An 18,178-nucleotide genomic window follows, 5' to 3' on the forward strand; every position below is an offset into this window, starting at 1 on the left:
AAGGCCCGCGTCAGGCCGAGCAGCGCGGGGCGGCGGGGCGGGGCCTCGCGGGGCGGCCGCTCGGCTTCACCTGCAGTTCTGCGCGCGGAACAGAGGCGCGGGCGGCTGCGAGGCCGGCGGACGCAGCGGCCCGAGGGAGCGCGCCGCCGGCCGGTCTTGGCCTGGCTCCCGGAGCCGGGGCGGCGAGCGCGGCGGGCGCAGCGGGGCCGGAGCTCGGGCCGGCGCGGGCGGAGGCGGCCATCGGGCGGCGGCGGGGAGCGGGCTCTGGGCGCCGGGCACCGTGCGGGCGCCGGGGCGGCGCGGCGGGGAAGATGACCGCGGGCTCCGGCGTGCTCCTGGTGCTGCTCTCGCTCTCCGGCGCGCTCCGGGTAAGTTGCCGCCCCCCGCCCGGCGGCTCGCGAGCAGGGGCAGCGCGGGCCCGGCCCCGGAGCCGGCGGGGCGCGCACCGGTCCGGCGGGCTCTCCCGGGCTCCCCGGCCAGCGCCGGGCGTCCGCGCCGCGCACCCCTCTGCATGCCCGGCACCCGCGCTCCGCTCAGCCGCCTGCGGTCGGCGGAACGAGGAGCCGCGGAGCAGCGGGGAGCGGCGGTGCGGAGCGGGCTGGGAGTGCGGCGGGTGGGAACCAGGGATCCCTGCCCGCACCGGAACCCGCCGAGCATCCCTCGGCCGCCCCAAACCGCGGCCACTGCCCGGAGCTCGGCTCTCCCGCTCCGGGGCAGGCTGCCCGCTGGCGGAGCCGGCGCGCCCTCCATCGCCCGAGAGCCACGCGCCTCCGGAGTTGGCGAGCCCAGCTCGGGCAAGGGCTGTAGGCGTGGGGAGCCAGGCGGCAGGGGCCGGGGATCCAGGGGTGGAGGCGCCGAGGCTGATCCTCCTGCCCGGGGATGGGGTCCGCAGCGCAGCACCGCCTCGGTCCTGTGGATGCCGGCGGGACCGTCTCTGATGGGTATCCAGTGTCGAACGCCAGGCACCTTAGCCGCGGAGTCCCCAGCGCAGGCTGGAGTCCCACTGTCTGGCGGGGTCCTCGCGACTTGGAGAGGCGCCGGGAATCCTGGCACCGGCAGGCGCAGGGCTGCACTACGCCCGGGAGAGCGAGCCGGGCGCCTGCCTTTCTTCCTGCGGAACTCCGCTGCCGGGTCCCCAACCCGGCTCTGCGCCCGATGAGGTGCAGGGCCCATAGGGGCGGTGTGCGCGGCGGCTCCAGGGGCGCCCCTGGGCGGAGGCAGAGGGGCTGCAGGAGTGGCAGGAACCCCCTCTCGCGGCCGATCGGCCTCGCTGCCTCCTCCCAGGCTTCGCTGTCTTCACCTCGGAAATGAACCATCGTGGCGACCGGAGGCCCGATCCGAGGCCGCGGGGTGTTCCGGGGTGCCCTGGGCACACGCCCCCGGGGGATTGAAACTTTCCGGGACGAGTTTCGCCACCCCCACCCCCACCCGGGTTGCGTGTGTTATTCGGAGCTTCCTTCCCCAGGAATGGAGCCGTGGTTTGGAGCTTTTTCCAAGAAAAGACCAGGCTCCCCACCTTCACTCCCCTCGGTGCTTTTGGGTGGAGGGGTGTCCGCATCTGGGGCCAGTGTCGGGAGCACAGCTCGGGCCACGGGAAGCCTCTGGAGCCCAAGCCCCAGCAGCAGCGGTGACGCGCGGGGCTGGAGGAGGCAGCCAGCAGGGAGGCGGTTTTGCTCCATAGGCTCCGCGCGAAGCACAACTGCGGGGTGCAGCCTCCGCCTTGGGCTTCCTGATCTCGCCCAGGAGCAGGGCTGGCTTCATGCAGTTGCACACATTGCCTCTGCTTTACCCGCTGTAGCTGAGAGGGGCCCTGTGGCCATCCTGCCCTGCCCTGCTGTCTTACTGCCTTGGGCTCTAGACTTCTAGAGGAGTGAGCCGCCCAGGACAGGACCCTCGCCTTTCCTAGTCATTTAGGGGAGTCCACCTGGTTGGGCTGGAGATGGGGGGGTGGTGAACTAGGGGCCATGGATGAGAAGGGGAGGGCCTGAGTATGGAAGCAGCCCCTCCCTGCCCTACTTACACACCTCCTTTGCAGGGTTGCTCCTGGCCCCATATAATCCATTCCTGGGAAATTCCCTTTCTTGCTCTTTTCCCCTTCTCCCACATCCCCTGTGGCAGGCAGAGGGGAGACTTAGGTGTCCCCTCCTACCTAAAGCCAGAGCACTGGAGCCTGAAGGCCTCACCCTGGCCTGGCCCCGTGTGCCTCACGGGCTGACCCTGTCAGCTGCCTGTGGACATTTCTCTACTGTCTTCCTCTTGCCATGTGCCCATAAGGCCTGGCAGGTCCCCAACTAACTGTCAGTAGGCCCTTTGCTCCCGCCTGAGCTAGGGATGATTCTTCCAATCCAGGATCCTTAAGTCCCCAGATAGTAGAGAATCAGGAATCACCTCTGGGTGGAGACTGTGGCTTCTCAGTATTTCTCAGCCAAAGACCTGCGTTTTACGCATCCACCCCACCCCACTACCACCACCACCACCACCACCATTAAATGTCGGTTAGGCTGCATTCTGTGAACTTAATTCTGTTCAATGTGTCTCCTCTGTCTTCTCAGGCCCATGAGGATCTTACAGCCAGGGAGACCTGCAAGGCTGGATTCTCAGAAGAAGGTTACACGGCATTAATCTCCCCAGATATTCTGCAAGGAGAGAGGCTGCTCAAAGGTAGGGCAGGGCGCAGAGGGTGGAAGCCGGTTGCCTTTGAGCTGTGCGCTGGGGAGGTCACTTAGGCAGAAGAGGCCAGGCCTGGCTGGTCTTGGTGCCCGGCTGCTGCAGGTGTGGTTGCCCGGTCCATGAGGTGTGAATTGGTCAAAGGCATTTTGCATCAAGGTGAATGATTCAGAATCCCTGTCATTTTTGAGTGAGGTGAATCATTTCCTGGGCAACAAATTGGAATTTGGATGTAACGTCACCCAAATAATGTGCAGAGAGAGACTTTCTTACCAAGTATTTTTATGTATGAAATTCTGGATTCTTAAATTATCCCTGCTCTGAAATGCATGATAAAGCAGACGATGTTGTTGGAAATGCGGTAAATAAGCCCACAGACGTTCTGTTCACAAATGTGGCATTCGTTTTCATTACTGCCCCACTGACAACACGGAAACACACACGCAGGAGGGAACTACCAATTAGCTTTGTCGTAATTGCAGGATCGTGTCCACATTTGTGACGGGCGCACGGGAGGCAGCTCAAGAACCCACGCGACAATAGATCATGCTGTACATCGATCTGTTTCTTTTTTAAGACAAACTAATTAAACTTTATATTTGCATAGGAGGGGAAATAAATCAGTTCTTGCTTTCCTGAGGTTTCAGAATTAGGCTAGGGGCACCTTGGCCAGAAAGCGCCCCTCTTGGTCTCAGTGTCTCAGAAGTGGCAGCCTTTGAGCTGACCTCAGAGTTTTTTTTTTGGGGGGGGGCAGACTTGATCAAGTGTAAGGCTGAATTTCAGCATTCACACTAAAACATTCCTCAGCTGTTGACCGCTCCCCATTTTTGTCGGAGAGAGGGTGGCAATGCCTGTGTGTGTGCACAGTGGAGTGTGTACTCACACACACAGTGGGGCGATATTTCTATCCACATCCTTCCAGACCCAGCCTGTTGACCTCCTTCTTTGTGCCTGGTTATGTCAATCAGGCTTGTATTTGCACCAACTGTAACTACATATATATTTTAGTTGTTGACGGACCTCTATTATTTATTTATTTATTTATATGTGGTGCTGAGAATCGAACCCAGTGCCTCCCACATTTACACAAGCCAGGCAGGCGCTCTACCACTGAGCCACGGCTCCGGCCCCCCAAGCATAACTTTTCCTACTTATTTTTTGATTTTCTGTTTGTGATACCATTATCTCTCATTGACTATGAAACACACTCCAGGCAGCCTGCCCCCAGGAGCAGAATGGACTCGCTGTCTCAGAAGTGTGCGGGGAAGGTGTTTTCAAGAGATGCTCCCTCAGTCGTGCCTGTGTCTCGTTTTGGAGTTTGCCAGGACGGGCATCTCTCGGGGTCCTTTGGTTGACTGAGATCCCTGTGGGCTGGCAGAAGGGGCCAGGGGTGCCCTGGCACATTGTGTGCCTGCCACACAGGACAGGTGGCGTTCTCTGTCCTGCTGTGGGTGCCTCCTAGACACCTCTGCTGAGTCGAGACTGTCACCTTGGGCCTCTGGCAGCACAGGGATAAGCACGACAAGACCTTGGAGTATCCATCGTACTCGGGGCTGGGAAGGTAGGCCTGCTGTGACGGAAGAGTGGGGCGGGCCCTCGTGCTTGCCAGGAGGCGGTCCCCATGGGCGTGTGGGCATCCTGGCCACACTCTGCTCTGCTCTCGGTGGCTGTGGGGGGAAGCTGGATGGCTGGACAGATGTTGCCTGGCACCTGGGTGCCCACGGTGTTCACCTAGTTCTGGGTGAAGGCAGACCGGCTTGTGGTCCTTGTGGATAGGCAGCTCATTTTCTAAGCCCTTCTTATCCCTGAGAAGCGGCCTGGCCCAGGCCTGGTTCAGGGAACAGGGTTGACTGAGGGTCACCAGCTGGGGCCTTCTCCACCGGCTCAGCTCCTCCTGTGCCTGGGGCACCACCTTTCCTGTTTCTTCCCCTTGCTTTTCATAAGGTGTCACATCTCAGGAGCAGAGAGTTTTTTTTTAAGGAAGACTTAGAAGTAATTTCACACATATGGAGACAGAAGCTAAAACTGCAATACACGCAAGCCAGGACACGTAAACCTTCCTGTGTGTGTGGAAAACTTTGCAACTGCAAGAACACAGCAGAGATGGATGTGTCAAAAATAAATGAGAGGCAGTGTTCCTGTCGTTCTGGTAGGAGTCGCAGTAAATAGATAACGGCTGCTTATAAGTGAGCTATTCCAACAGAGAGAACTTAACCTTAATCTGACAAGCAAAGCTTCGTAGAGCCCTCTTTATTGTAAGTTCCCCGTAAGCTGCTAACGACCACTCCGTGGCTCCCTCTCTCTGCCTGAGTCAGCTCCCCAGCAGCCCCAAACACACACTTTCCGGCAAGAGCGATTTGTTACACAGTAATTAACTTGTTTATGATAAATGGATGGAAGAAATGTCGTGGCATTTTGTTTTATGTCTAAATGAAAAGCATTTGCATTCTAAAAATTTCATGCTAATTAGGCTTAAAATAGTTTCCCCCAATAGGGTAACAAATACTATGTATTGAGAACCTTTGGAGGAGCAGAGCAGCTCAGTGTGGAGAGCCGGCTGCCACTGGCTGGTCTGCAGCGTCCTCGGTCCCCACAGCCGTGTTCCCTGCCTGCTTTTACTGGAGCACACTGGCATGTGGTTGCGCATACCCTGCCGTGGTCATGTTTTGGGGTAGTTCACTTTGGCCGTGGTCACTGTGGTCACTGTGGTCACTGGCTGGAATGGGTGATAACACCTGAGCTGGGTGGGTAAGCGTCCTCCTGGGCGATGCCGCACTTCAGGCCCAGCAACTGCTCAGCTGGTGTCTTTTTCTCTGTGTTAATAATTAATGGTCAGCCTGCCCTGAGCTGCGGCCCTCCCGGGTGCCCTGCACCGCCCTCCAGCTGCCCTGCAGAACTCTGGACAGCACAGCAGCTTCAGAGCGGGGCCTGTGGGGGCAGTGGAAGCCTCGAGGGTCACTCTCCTTTGATGCTGGAGGGACAGTGACAGGTGAGAGGGACACTCTACTGAGGGTCAGAGGGCTGTGCCTTACCTGAGGGCGGTGGGTACACTGTGGGTTCAGGTGTCGAGGAGGAAGAGTCCTGCTTTAATGACAAATTTAGGCCCCATCTGCTTAAGACCCTCCTGGGTCCCTTACACCATGCTCTGCTTCCCCCTCCCAGAATGTACATTATCCAGACAGTCATCGCTCTTAAACTGTAGGGGTCACAAAGGCAGGAGCCCCATCATTTCTTGTTTATATCATTTCAGGATATTCTTATCCAATAGGATAAAACCCAATTAGCAGAATCTTAATAAATAGAGGTTAATTTTTCTCACTATACAGTAAGTACAGAGACATGGTCAAGGGTGGGAACAGTAGATCAGTAATGTCATTACAGCCCTAATATTTTCCATTCTTACCATTCTACCACATTTGGCTTCTCATTTTATTGCCTTATCATTACAAACTAGCTGCTGTGGCTCCACATTTGTATCTGAGTTCAGAGCAGATGAAGAAGGGAATGGTAGTGCTGCATTTCTTACCTGTATGAAGAAAGCAAAAGCTTTCAGCCTCCCTGCAGAGGTTCTCATTGGCTGGAACTAGGTCACATGTCACTAGCTGAATGAGGCAGGGAGCCTGGGAGGACAGAGAATTGTGGTCATGTTTCACTTAGATCCATGATAATTCATCACCTGATTAATGAGCAAAGTGCTTGACACGGTTGCGTTTTGCTTTAGGAAGGAAGAAGGGACAAGAGGGTGCCAGGGTGACAGCCTCCCTGGCTTCAGCAGCATGCCTGACCTTAGACTGCAGGGGCTGAAGGAGTGGCATGTGCTGGGGAGAGGTCGAGGCAGGGCCTGGGCCCGCGTCTGAGGTCTGTCCCAGCGTGGACAGAGGGGCCGGAGCCGAGCAGATCATCCAGATCATGGTTTTCGCCTCTTTGCCACGGTGTCACCCCGCCCCTGCTGCCCAGCTTGACCCGCCTGGCTGACAGTGGAAGGCCAGGCGCGTGGAGGGACAGGAACTCAGCGCAGGTGCAGTCCTGTCAGAGGAAGTGACACGCCCTCCTGATTCTGTGTCCTGTGCTCACAGCAGAGAGGACTGCTGGGAGGGTTTGATTAGGGGCTGACCACGCTCCACTGCCTGGCCTCCTAGACCCTACGAGCTGCCCTCCAGGTCCACTCTCCGCCTCTCCTGTGCTGACCCGTGTGGCTGACCCTGTGCCCACACAGGCTGAGCCTCTAGTCGCCTTAGGAGGGGCCGTGTGCCCCCTCTGGTCAGTGGTATCTGGTCTCGTTGGCCCACTGGGTCAGGCTCTGGGAAAGCTGGGCTCTTCCTCCTGATAGAAAGGAGGAGGCTCAGTGGGCCCTGCCCCCCCCGCCTCACTTCGTCCTCCTCCTGGAGTAGGCTTGATGTCGGGGGCAGCGGGCATTTGTGGCTGAGAAGGGTGGGGAAGACCCAGTCCCAGGTGGTGTCCCTGAACACTCACAGCCCTGCACACAGCGTCTCCTGAGAGTGAGTCGAGCTGGTCACCTGCAGCCACAAGCCTCCCCAGCTCAGGGGGAGGGTAGCACACACCAGCCAGGCTGCCCAGGCTCCCTCCGGCCCCCTGCATCCTGTGGCCATGGGTCTCCATCTCGCCCAGTGGATCTGAGAACCCACCGTGGACATTCTAGGTATTTGTCAAGCGAGTGAAATGAATATTCACCACTCGAGATGCTGCTGTGGCCAGAGTTCCGTGAGCGCTCACTGTCTCAGGCCAGGGCCGTCTCCCTGAGCCTCCCGGAGGGTGGACCCTGTGCCTGTCCTCACCACCCTGGGGCTTTGCCTGTCAACGCGGTCCACTGTTCCAGCAGGAGAGCTAAGGCCAGGCAGGTCTCAGCCGCTGGTGGTTGGACTAGCTCTGAGCAGGTCTCCTGCTCCAGCAGCCACTGGAGGCGTCTTCCTGAGCCTGCAGACCCCACTGCCCCTGCCCTGGGGTCTCCCGAGCAGCATCCAGAGCAGATGGTGGACCTCTGTGCCTCTTTGGCCACCTTGAGGGACAGCTTGGCCAGCTGGGGGCCACTGTGGTGGGCTTTCAGCAGCATCCCTGTTGCAGCTGGGCTGGTCCCCGGGGTTAAGGTGTTGGACGGGAGGGGAGGGGACACGGTGGGAAAGCAGAGGTCCCAGGAGCCGCATCTGAGAACAAAACAGAGCGAACCACGCTGCCCTTTGCACCCTGCCAGCTCAGACCTGCTTGGAGCTGTGTCCACCTGCTCTGTCCTGCAGCCCAGGTGAAGTGCATCATGGCCTCGCTGTGCATAGGGACAGTCACCTGCATTCTGCACCCTGAATGAGGATTCTGAGCCTGGAGTCTCTGTCCTCTGCCCTCTGTGACCGCCCTGCACTGAACGGTGTCCCTCTGTGATGGGCAGTGCGAGTTACAGAGGTGGACATGGGTGCTCCCTGCTGCTGTGACTTGAAAAGGAGTTAGGCTTCCTGTTTGGGGACGTGTTTCAGTTGAATCTCAGGGGAGGGAGCTGAGCAGGGTGGGGTCGGGCTGTACTGACTCTCGCTGCTGACCAGCCCCACACGCAGCACCTCCTTCAGCCTTCACGAAAGCCCTTCTGGAGGCAAGATGGGCCCCTTGTTGGGGCTCAGAAGCTGGCGATCAATGAGGCCCAGAGTGGCCCAAGCGTGCGAATGCCTGCCCCTTCCTCGGCCCCTCCTCCTGTGAGCTCATTCCATGTCTCCTGTGTCACTTCAGGTGGTTTCAGAGAACTGCAGCCACCGACAGACAGGAGGCTCTGATGTCCAAGGCCACAGTCCTGCCACCAGCAGTGACCAATGCTCAGTCCTGCTGATTGTCTCTCATCTCAGAGGCCAGAGCAAATGAAGCCTGTGAGTCAGAAGCCCCCAGCCACAATTGCTGGTGTCCGAGGGCCTCTCTGAGATGGGTCCACACTCTGTGGACACTGGGGGTTTGCCAGCCAGGCCTGGGACTCTGTGATGCCAGGAGTTTCCTCATTCTGGCCATGCAGCGGACAGTCCCAGGGCCTTGTTGTCCCCTGGCTTTCAGACTGTGCAGTGCTGGGGGTGGCGCAAGGAAAGACCCTGATGAAGGCCCCGCTCAGGAAGCCCCTTTGCAGGAGCTGGGTTTCTGCCCAGGACCATCACCATGGTGCTCTGTGCCTGGGGCGCCAGGGACCTTGGTGAGGCAGGTTTCAGGTCACATGGGGCTCCCTCGCAAAGTTGCCTGAGAGGACACTGTGAGAAGTTTCCTGGTGTCTCCAAGTGTGTGGAGGGCCTCCTGTCCCAGGTTCATGGAAAGGCCTGGAAGCTGGGTGCTCTCCAGGACCACATGGCTTCCTCTGGCCCCACCGTCCTCAGACACCATGAACCCTCTCTGTGCCCACACCTCTGGGTGACCTTCCGGGCTCAGGAGCACCTCCCTCTCTGACTGAGCCGTGCTGGAGTCTGGTGCCAGCTACCAAGACCTGCAGCTTCTTTGTTTCAGAAACAGTGATTTTCTAATTCTACCCTGCAGGGTTATTTTTTCTTCTTCTTCTTTTTAATCACAATGAAATTCATACTACAGTTTAAATGAAGTATATTTGGTACGTAGTTACCTCTAGTGTTTGCTTCGTGATATTAATTTCAAAATGTGGAAATTTTGTGAATTCTCTCAGGCAGCAAATGGATGTGGGTTAAAATTAAGGAGAAGGCTCCCTCCCTCTCCTTCCTCCTCCCTCCTTCCTCCTCCCTCCTTCCCCCTCCCTCTCCCTCCCTTCCCTCCCTCCTTCCCCCTCCCTCTCCCTCCCTCCCCTCCCTCCTTCCTTCCTCTCTCTCTGTCTCCCTCCACCCTCCTTTCCTCTGCCCTCCCTCCCTCTCTCCTTGCCTTTATTTTTTCTTTGAAAATATGGTTAAATAAACGCCAGAACTAATCACAGGCGGAGAGTGGGCAAGCCAGCATTCACCAAGGACCTGTTTTGCTCCCAGTGAATTCCACCATAAAACAGGCCTTAAGCTGAGCGAAGTGTCTTCCCGTCAAGGACAATGAGCGTGTTCTTGTCCACCCCTGAGTCCCCAGAGGGCTCTGCAGTGGTCGCCAGCTGGGCTGATCTTCCGCCAGAGGATACAGGCACATTTCTGCCCGGGCTCCAGGCTGCCCTCTTCTGGCGCCCCCCAGTACTGCTCCTCCCCACTGGCCAGGCAGTCCTCTTTGGTCTTAATCAAAAGAGAACAAAGCAAAAGGCCCGACTGATTCTCTTTGACCAGTTTGTACTTCCAAAGCCATTTTCTTCCAACGCCGTCAGGGGGACGGGGCTGGTGCTTTGGGGACTTAGCTGTACCCTGATGTGTCCTGAAGTATAATGCTTCCACGATGCCTGCCCCAGGTCAGGTGTGGCATGGAGAGGCAGGTCTGAGTGACGGGGTCCCCACTGTGTTCTCCGGGGAGAGATCTGCTTAGTTTGCAGACTGTGTGTTCCTACTGTGGTAAGACCCACCAAAACGTAGCAATTTAACAGCACAAACTCATCGTCTTGCAGTGCTGGTGTCAGGAGGTGGAAATGCACCTCGCTGGCCTGAATCAAGGTGTCCTATGGGCGGGGCTGGTTCCGTGGGAGGCTCCGGGCTGAGGTGCCTGCTTCCCTAGCTGGGGGCCCGCCTTCCATCTCAGGCCAGCTCTGCAGCATCTCGCCACTTTTTCCTCTTCCACTTAAGAATCTCTGATTGCCGAGGGCCGCCAGCGCGTCAGCCAGGATGACTTCCCGTCTCACGGTCCTCGGTTTAGTCACATCTGCAGAGTCCCTGAAGCACACAGTAGCATGCCCTGAGGCTCTGGGGTTAGGCTGGGACCCCCTCCAGGGTACCATTGTTCTGCCGATGGCATGTGTGTCTGACGGCGAGGTGGCCTGGTGGGGTGCATGGTAGTGTCTGGCTTCTGTGCATCGAGGACTTGGTGAGTATCCCCCGCTCAGCAGTGAGAGCTGTGGTTCCCGAGCAGCCTCAGTGGTCTCTGGTGCCCCCACACTCCGCCCAGGAGCAGGGCCTCTCCTGTGAGGAGCGCCAGGAAGCTTCACTCCAGACTCGGCACAGCCTGCGCCGCTCTCATCCAGTCCTGCCTGGTTCAGAGCCCCCACCCCTGTGGGCGCCTCCAGCTTCGCCCAGTGTCTGTAATTAGGGCTCTGTGGGCGGCTGCTTACCGCGGGGATCGGCCACGGGAGAGGCTGAGGGGACGTCACTGGAGCCCACGGCAGACTCCGACTGCCTGCTTGCCACTGGCCGTGTTTGGATTCTCTGTTTCCTTGCTGACAGCGTGTGGGGATTTAGGAAGGATTAAGGTAAGCTTTCCGCGACAGATAAATATCCGCAGGGCCTGAGAGGGCCACCCCATGCCTGGCTAATGGCAGGTGGCCCTCAGGAGCTCAGGCGCAGGTGATAAGAGGTGTGCTCGACCTGGGATGGGGCACTTTCCATTTGGAACGTGACTTGACTGACTTGCAGCCCTAGAGTGTCAGTGTGCAGGTGCCACATCCGTCTCAGGAGGGACCTGCTCCCTTTGCCTCTGAGTGCTTGGGGACAAGGCTCCCAGGCGTTCAGCTGTGTGGCTGCGATGGAGTCTGACTTGGAGAAAGGCCGGAGGTTTGCTCTGCGTCTGTGTGAGCTGCCCAGGAGGAAGCACAGAGGCCATCTGTGTTGCTCTGTGTGGACAGTGAAGGAGGCCAGGTGTGCAAGTTCACCAGGGTTTGAAGCCCAGCCTCTGCCCACAGAAGGGCCAACCGAATGCAGATCCCGGGCTACCACAGGAACAGAGAGGACTTGGCTCGGGGAGGCAGTTCCTAGTGGTGTTCACCCTCCCCCAGGCCCCGGTTTCCTTGCTGCAAAGCAAAGGGGTAGGAGTTTCCACTCTGGTCTGGGAACTGCCTGTCTGGAGGACTCTTGCTGAGCCTGGCAGGCTCCTGGGTCCTGTCCCAGATCTACACTGTCCTGTCCACTACAGTGAGATGGACAGTGGCTATTGAGAGAGATTCTCCCTGTAGCCTCTGAATTTGGCTGGATTTGGAGAAAGAGTCTTTGTAGATGCATTTAAGGATCTCAGGATGAGGTTGTCCTGGGTTAACTGGGTGTGCCCTAAATCTGGTGACAACTGTCCTCAGAAGATGAGACGTGGATGCCGGGGATGAGGTCTGTTCAACAGAGGCAGAGACCAGAGCAGCGGCAGATCCAGGACACCTGGGGCCTCTCCAGCCTGTGGAGGGAGCACGGCCCTCCTGGCACCTTGGTTGCAGGCTTCTGCCTCCAAACTGCAGGAGAGCACATTTCTGTTATCTTAAGCCACCAAGTCTGTGGTCACTTGTTACAGCAGCCATGGGGAACTAATCCACCCACTGAATTGGAAATTCTGCCTATTAATCCATCTCCCAGGGAATCTGATATTCACGAAAGCCTGAGGGCTTCAGGCTTAGAGGATTTTAAACTGCAGACTTCCGGGGTCAGCCTCCCGCGTGAGCGGCCGTTATCTGTGGAGGTGTCTGTCAGTGGTGCCTGGCTTCCTGAGGTGCAGAGCAGGTGACAGGATGCCCTGTGTTCAATCTCACCCAAACGGCAAATGAGGCGGGTTCGTGTCGTAATGTAGTATTTATGTTACGAAGTGTGACGCAGAACAACTTCACTGGAATTAAAATGTATATGCAGCATCTACTCTTGTGGATTCCACCAGGGTCAGATGGAACCTGAGTAAGGAGAGCAGCTCAGAGGATCACAAGGAGATAGAATGTAAATGTTTTGTGAATCTGGGGACTGCCTTCCGAGAGGGATGCTCAATAGCAACAGGGAAGGCTCCCTCCCTCTGCTGATGACTGCGGAGGCCCGTGGGGGGCGTTTGAGAACATGCCTCCTCTCCCCCAAACTGCTTCACTGTAGAAATGCAAAAGCCACTGTGGCTGGCTGTGACTTGTTTCCGTGTTTGGGCAGTTGCACTGGCAAATGGCCGTCTGCACCACCGACAGCAGGTTAGCACAGGCTCAGGGCAGGGCTGAGAGCCCAGGTTGAGGCCACACCCTGATTGCTGCCCCTGCCTGAGGTCCAGGGAGTAGTCTTCCCCTGCTCCTGGGTCTGTGTGGATAAGGGAGCCCTGGGGACCTACAGGGGGCTCCATGTCTCACTCTGGTGTGGTGGCTGTGCGTCATGCAGCCTGGCTGTCCCATCTTTCTGGGTTTTGGTGGCTCCAGAGCTGGTGCTGGTATAGGAGTCGGCCTGGCCAGTCCAGATGGGCACCAGGACCCTGCAGGCCATCACCTCTCCAGCTGAAGCCCAAGGAGAGGCCCTGGGCCTGAGGGGGGAAGCAGCCTGTTGGCCTGCCCTGGCCTGTGAGCGTAGACACCATTCCTGCCCTCTGCCCCCTCCTCTCTGACTCCTGTGGGGTAGTCACCCCTCTCCGCACCTGACAACCGCAAATACCCAAGTCCCAGTGCTGGCCTCAGTCTTCTGGAGGCTGTGAGAGTCCACTGCACCACCTCCTCGCAGCCCCACTGCCTTCCCGAGGGGTTGCCCCGTGGCCAGTAAGAGGGCACCCTTTGAGACTTGGGCCCTTTAATTTCTGTTCCCCCCGCAGCCCCGTCTGCGCCTGGCCCCTGGAACGTGCAGCATGTGGGCTGACCTTTGAGGCAGTAATTTCTCCATTAGGCAGTGGCTGCATTTGATGGGTTTTATGGCTTTGTTTGGGACTGTTCCCTCATTGGCCTTTACGTTCTGATGTGTGGCCAGGGACCTTTTGGCAAAGGCATGTTTTTAAAATTGAATAAATAAATTATGGAGTGACTTATTTAAAACCCCACAGGCCTGTGGGGAGAGGCAGCACACGAGCGAGTCACTGGCTGCCGTTCCTGATTAACAGGGTCTTGGTGGGATTGGATCCTGTCATGTGGTGTTTAATGCCCGAGCGCTGACGGGCTGGTGGGGCTGGGCCAGGGTGCTCCAAGGCCCACGGGCACCCGACTGTCGGAAGCTGGGCTTCTTCTTTAGGTTTTCGTGGTCTTTGCCACCTTCCCTTGGGTATAAGGAGGGAATGCCCGACTTCCTTATCTAGTTCTTATATCCTAAGGCCAGTGAATTCCAGTGAGGGACTCGAGGCTATAAAATTGTGGCCAAAAGTCCAGAAAATCTTAGAACTTATGCTGACTCGGTGAGAGAGGGGGCGGAACGATGGCTTTCTCTTTTTCCACTCATTTCTCTTTGCAGTCCTGGAGTCTGAATCTGGGGCTTCCTGCTTGAGAGGCAAGCACCCCCCAAGAGAGCCACCCACTTCCTTCCTTGCTTTCCTATTCTGTGTGGCTCGTCATTGGTGCCTCAGAGTCGCACAGGTGATTGGGATTCTTCTGGCATTACCACACAGGCTCTGCCTCCTCTTCCCCCTCCTCCTCCTCCTCACCCGGTTCCCCTTCCTCGGTTCACCTGGTCTCCCTTTTATGTGATTGTAGGTGTTATGATATTCGTGCTGTAGGTAAAGGTGGGATCGCTTGGTCTATTCATGCATGTACCTGGTACAGGTTGGTCAGCTCCATCCCACTGTCCTCTCTTTTCCTGTCCCTCCACCTTCCCCTCAGTCTATTTCCTCTGCACTAAGTGTCTTCCTTCCACTTTAAAAGGACTCCCGCTTTCCCCCCTTATTTTGGTCTAGTTTCCACACATGAGAGAAAACGTTCAACCCTTGACCTTCTGAGTCTGCCAAGCCGTTTCTTTTAAATTTTGAGTCAGGGTCTCCCTACCTTGCCCAGGCTGGTTTTGAATTTGCAGTCCTCCTGTCTCAGCCTCCCATGGGATTACAGGTGGGCACCACAGTGCCCAGCAACGTTTTGTCTTGAGTGCACTGGACAGTTTAAGGATTCATCCTCATGGAAGTGTAAGATATACTTCTATATGGGGAAAAATAGAGTTACATGCTTGAAAGGTTAATGGTTGGTAAACATCAATTTTCTACAATCCTGGCTAATAAAAATAGCTTATAAGACATAAAATGTCATGCTGCCAAAATTACAGGGGCCTTGGAAATCCATTTTGAAGTCTTGAATCCTTTGAAAATGGTCAGGGTATGTGAGAGCATTAAGTGTCTTTTCTTCATAGTGGAGGGATGGTATCTGTGGGAGAGGCAGTGGCTCTCCAGAGTGGTGAAGGTGTTTTCTCTCGGGTATTTTTGCTTAAACACTTAGCACATCTCTGGATTTGTAGTCCTGGAAACTGAAGGTGCATTTACTGGGGAGCAGTATGGCCACCTGCATGAACCTAAACCATCCCTCTTGGTCTCCTGTATGACACTGTGGAAGTGTTAAATGCCACGAACATAATATTCTCTAGAAACACTGCATTTAAAATATGATGGCGCAGGCAGACTTTGTGCAGCCTGTGATGTGAGAATGGGATTATCCTCACTTTTTAGATTGGAATTCACACACAAATAGTTTCCAGAACCTTCTGGGATTTTAGGGAGCGAAGTAGGAGGTGGGAGGATGAGGATTCCATCTCAGCACCACCACCTTCACTCCCCTACCTCGTTTGCTTTACTGGGGGTGCAGGGTGCAGTGGGTGGAGCACGGGCCCATGTTGCTGGAGGACATGTGGAGAGGCTGACTTAAAAACTAATTGCTCTGTGCATGCTAATATCCCATGCCCTTTGGGTACAGAATCTTTTGCTGTTAAACTGAGCTCATTGACAATGGAGATCCTTCTCTCTTAGTGATAGAAGATGGCCCTCTGCATCCAGCTTGCTGAATCAGTGGTGGGCCAGTTAGCTGTCTGTAATCTCTTTGTGAGCAGGATTAAATTACCTGCAAACTGGCATGGAGCCACAGGCCATGACTCTGCTGTCTTGGAATATGAGGAGCCAGCCTGGAAGTTCACATGTCAGCATTTAAATGTCTTGAGTGAACTGATCCTCCCCTGATCCTACAGTGGTGGTTCCCACCTGTCACCCTCATATGGAGCAGGAGGCCACATGAGGGTTAAGGAAGAATGGGATTTTTCAGCACTATGAATCTGAAGGTTGTACCTGCCCCCTGGAACAAAGGAAAAGGAGCCACTAATGAGATGGTTCTGTCACAATGTGAGAGAATCTTGGTTTCATCTTTTCACAATTCAAAAATAAAAATGAATTGTGGAAGAGTTCTCCCCTCCGTGTGCCAAGGTTTGCTCTGGGAGCCAGGGAGGGCCGTGTACTGACCCACTTGTTTCATGCTTGCGGTGTTCAAATAAGGCAGTTAGTTCACTGAGCAAGAGGCCAGGCCAACTGAGGGGTGGGAACAGATGGGGAGTAAATGGGTGGGGAGCTGCCAGGGAGAGCCAGGCCAGAAGCACAAAGATGTTCTCATCCTTGGTTGATTCCTTCTTTCACTTAAAGGTGTGTCATTAATAGCTTCTCCTTGCTGTACAAAAGCATCCCCAAAGAGAGTCCTCTCCAGGCTGGGCCTCAGTCCTCTTGGAAGCCTGAAACTCTAGCCTGCTGGTGCTCAGGATTGCCAGAGACTTGCCCCATTGTTGCCTTCTAAAGGGAAGATTCTGGAGGAATATCATTCTCTGATGTGCACATAAAACGTCCCCCAGCAGCTTTCTAAGGTTGTGGCTTCAAGGAGGCATTAATTAATCACCTCCTGCAGCCCCAGGGGAGTCAAGAGGCTGCTCCTGAGATAAGGAGGCTGCAGACTGCAGGCTCAGGCTGCCCTCCGCCTGGCTGCTCCTCCCTGCCAGGTAGAAAATCACGTTGTTTTCCTCCCAGGAAACATGCTCATTCTATCAGGAAGGTGTACTACATGGTTATCCAAGAGTACTTCCCCCTTATCAGGGTTTAAATATTAGTCTTTCTTTCTGCTTAAATGCTGTATGGTTGAAACTTTGTCAGAAAATGGCATCCTGAATGAGTGCATTGTTTATTGTAGATGTTCCTGCTCACCTTTAGGGACGGCAAATGCTGACAGTAAGACCAAGTGCAATTCAGGACCCTTGTCTGTATGTTTCTGAAGGAGTCCTAGTTCTGAACATCAGTAGGATGGGAGGCAAACGCTTATCTATTTATTTCCTAACATACTGCGCTGCTAATCTCAACTTGCTGTCTCCCAGTGGAACTGCTCTTGGTGAGTCTGTGGCCTCTCTCCGGGAAGTTATTTGATTTTTGATGTAAGGAAAAGGATTAATGCAGTTGAGTTTTGATAAGGCTGGCCGTCTGCATGGTGCAGACACTCTCATCCGCTCGTATCGCTGACAGTTGGTTCGTTATGCTGGAGCACTGCAGAGTGGCGATATGGGACGTGCAGAGATAATTGTAGTTTTGCTATTTAAAAAATAAATCTAGTGCTTTACAGTGTTAAAATGATAACCTGTTTAGGGAAACTCACAGTGCCTGTCTTTTGGCACAGAAAAAACTCTTCTAGCAGCTTGACTTGGATCCTATTAATCTATTTTTATTTTCCTGAGCATAAATTAAAGCCTATTTCTATTTGAACTTAAGCTAGAACCTACCAGAAGTGCATTTCTGTGCACTTTAAAGCTAAAAACATCTACAGAGGTTTCATGCCATAGCTTTTCAGTGATCTTGAGCTTTTAGCTTAGATGCAGTTGCTTCAACTTAGTGTAAATATCTCAATATATGGTAGGCATTTTTGATTACAGTGCTATCTTAGCAGTTACCTGGGTGGGGGAAAAGAGGATTAGGAAGGCATAATTGAGCAGTGGATAAATGTCATTCTATGTTACTGATAATTTTCTATCCCCTCTAGGAATATGTCAGTGCTGTGTCTAGGATCCCTATTACACACCCTCTGGGACTGGTGTGATGTGACTCATTGACATTGCTATTTCCTTTGTGGCTAAGTCAGCTATTCTAAAGGAATGAACATCTATGGAGACCCAGGAAGACCTAGTCCAATAGAGACTGGCCTGCTGTTTTATAATAGTGGCTCTAAGATTACCACAGGGTCAGGAGCCATTAAGCTGATGGAGGCATGGGGCCAGGAAGATTCCACACTTTTCAGTAATATATCACATTGTTCATTTTAATGTTTTCATTGGTGTTTTACTTCATAGATACTTGTAGATCTCAGTGTTCCTTGATATCAAAGTAGCACTAGCCATCACTTTTCCAGTCATGAGGGAATCATAGAGAGTCTTAGACTCACAATTGCCTTTGATGACTCCAGCTCCCCAAAGATTAAAGACCAGATGTGCCATGCCAGGCCCTCCATGCAATGGTCCACATTCTTTATTCCCTTTTTCCCTATGCCACGCCCACTCCCTTCTAGGCACCAACACTGAACTACCTACTGAGGTAGTAAGAACTCTTCCTTACTCTGTTCTTTTATTTTAGCTACCTCTTCTGCATGGGTGTACCATACAGGGGCTTCTAACTTAAATGCTAATTCTTATTGAGCTATCTCTTGCCTTATTCTCCCATCCTGTCTGCTTAAGTCAAATTTATTACTTCCTCCTCTGTTGTCTCATTATTTTATTATAATGTGTATAGATGTAATGTACAGTATGCTTCCCCCAACCGCATGAAT

General features: G+C 54.8%; 1 protein-coding gene across 2 annotated transcripts in view; it reads left to right on the forward strand.

Annotated features, from left to right (window-relative positions):
- Positions 1 to 311: 311 nt before the first annotated feature.
- Cdh4 (cadherin 4) overlaps positions 312 to 18,178 on the forward strand; it is a 396,092-nt gene continuing 378,225 nt past the window's right edge. For both annotated transcript variants that reach the window (XM_071607391.1, XM_027954314.2), the window contains exons 1-2: positions 312 to 368; positions 2,553 to 2,661. In XM_071607391.1, the coding sequence (XP_071463492.1) occupies positions 312 to 368; positions 2,553 to 2,661 (166 nt within the window). The remainder of the gene's footprint in view (positions 369 to 2,552; positions 2,662 to 18,178) is intronic.

The sequence above is a fragment of the Marmota flaviventris genome, chromosome 2 (genome assembly GCF_047511675.1).
Source record: "Marmota flaviventris isolate mMarFla1 chromosome 2, mMarFla1.hap1, whole genome shotgun sequence".
In the NCBI taxonomy this organism is placed as follows: Eukaryota; Metazoa; Chordata; class Mammalia; order Rodentia; family Sciuridae; genus Marmota; species Marmota flaviventris.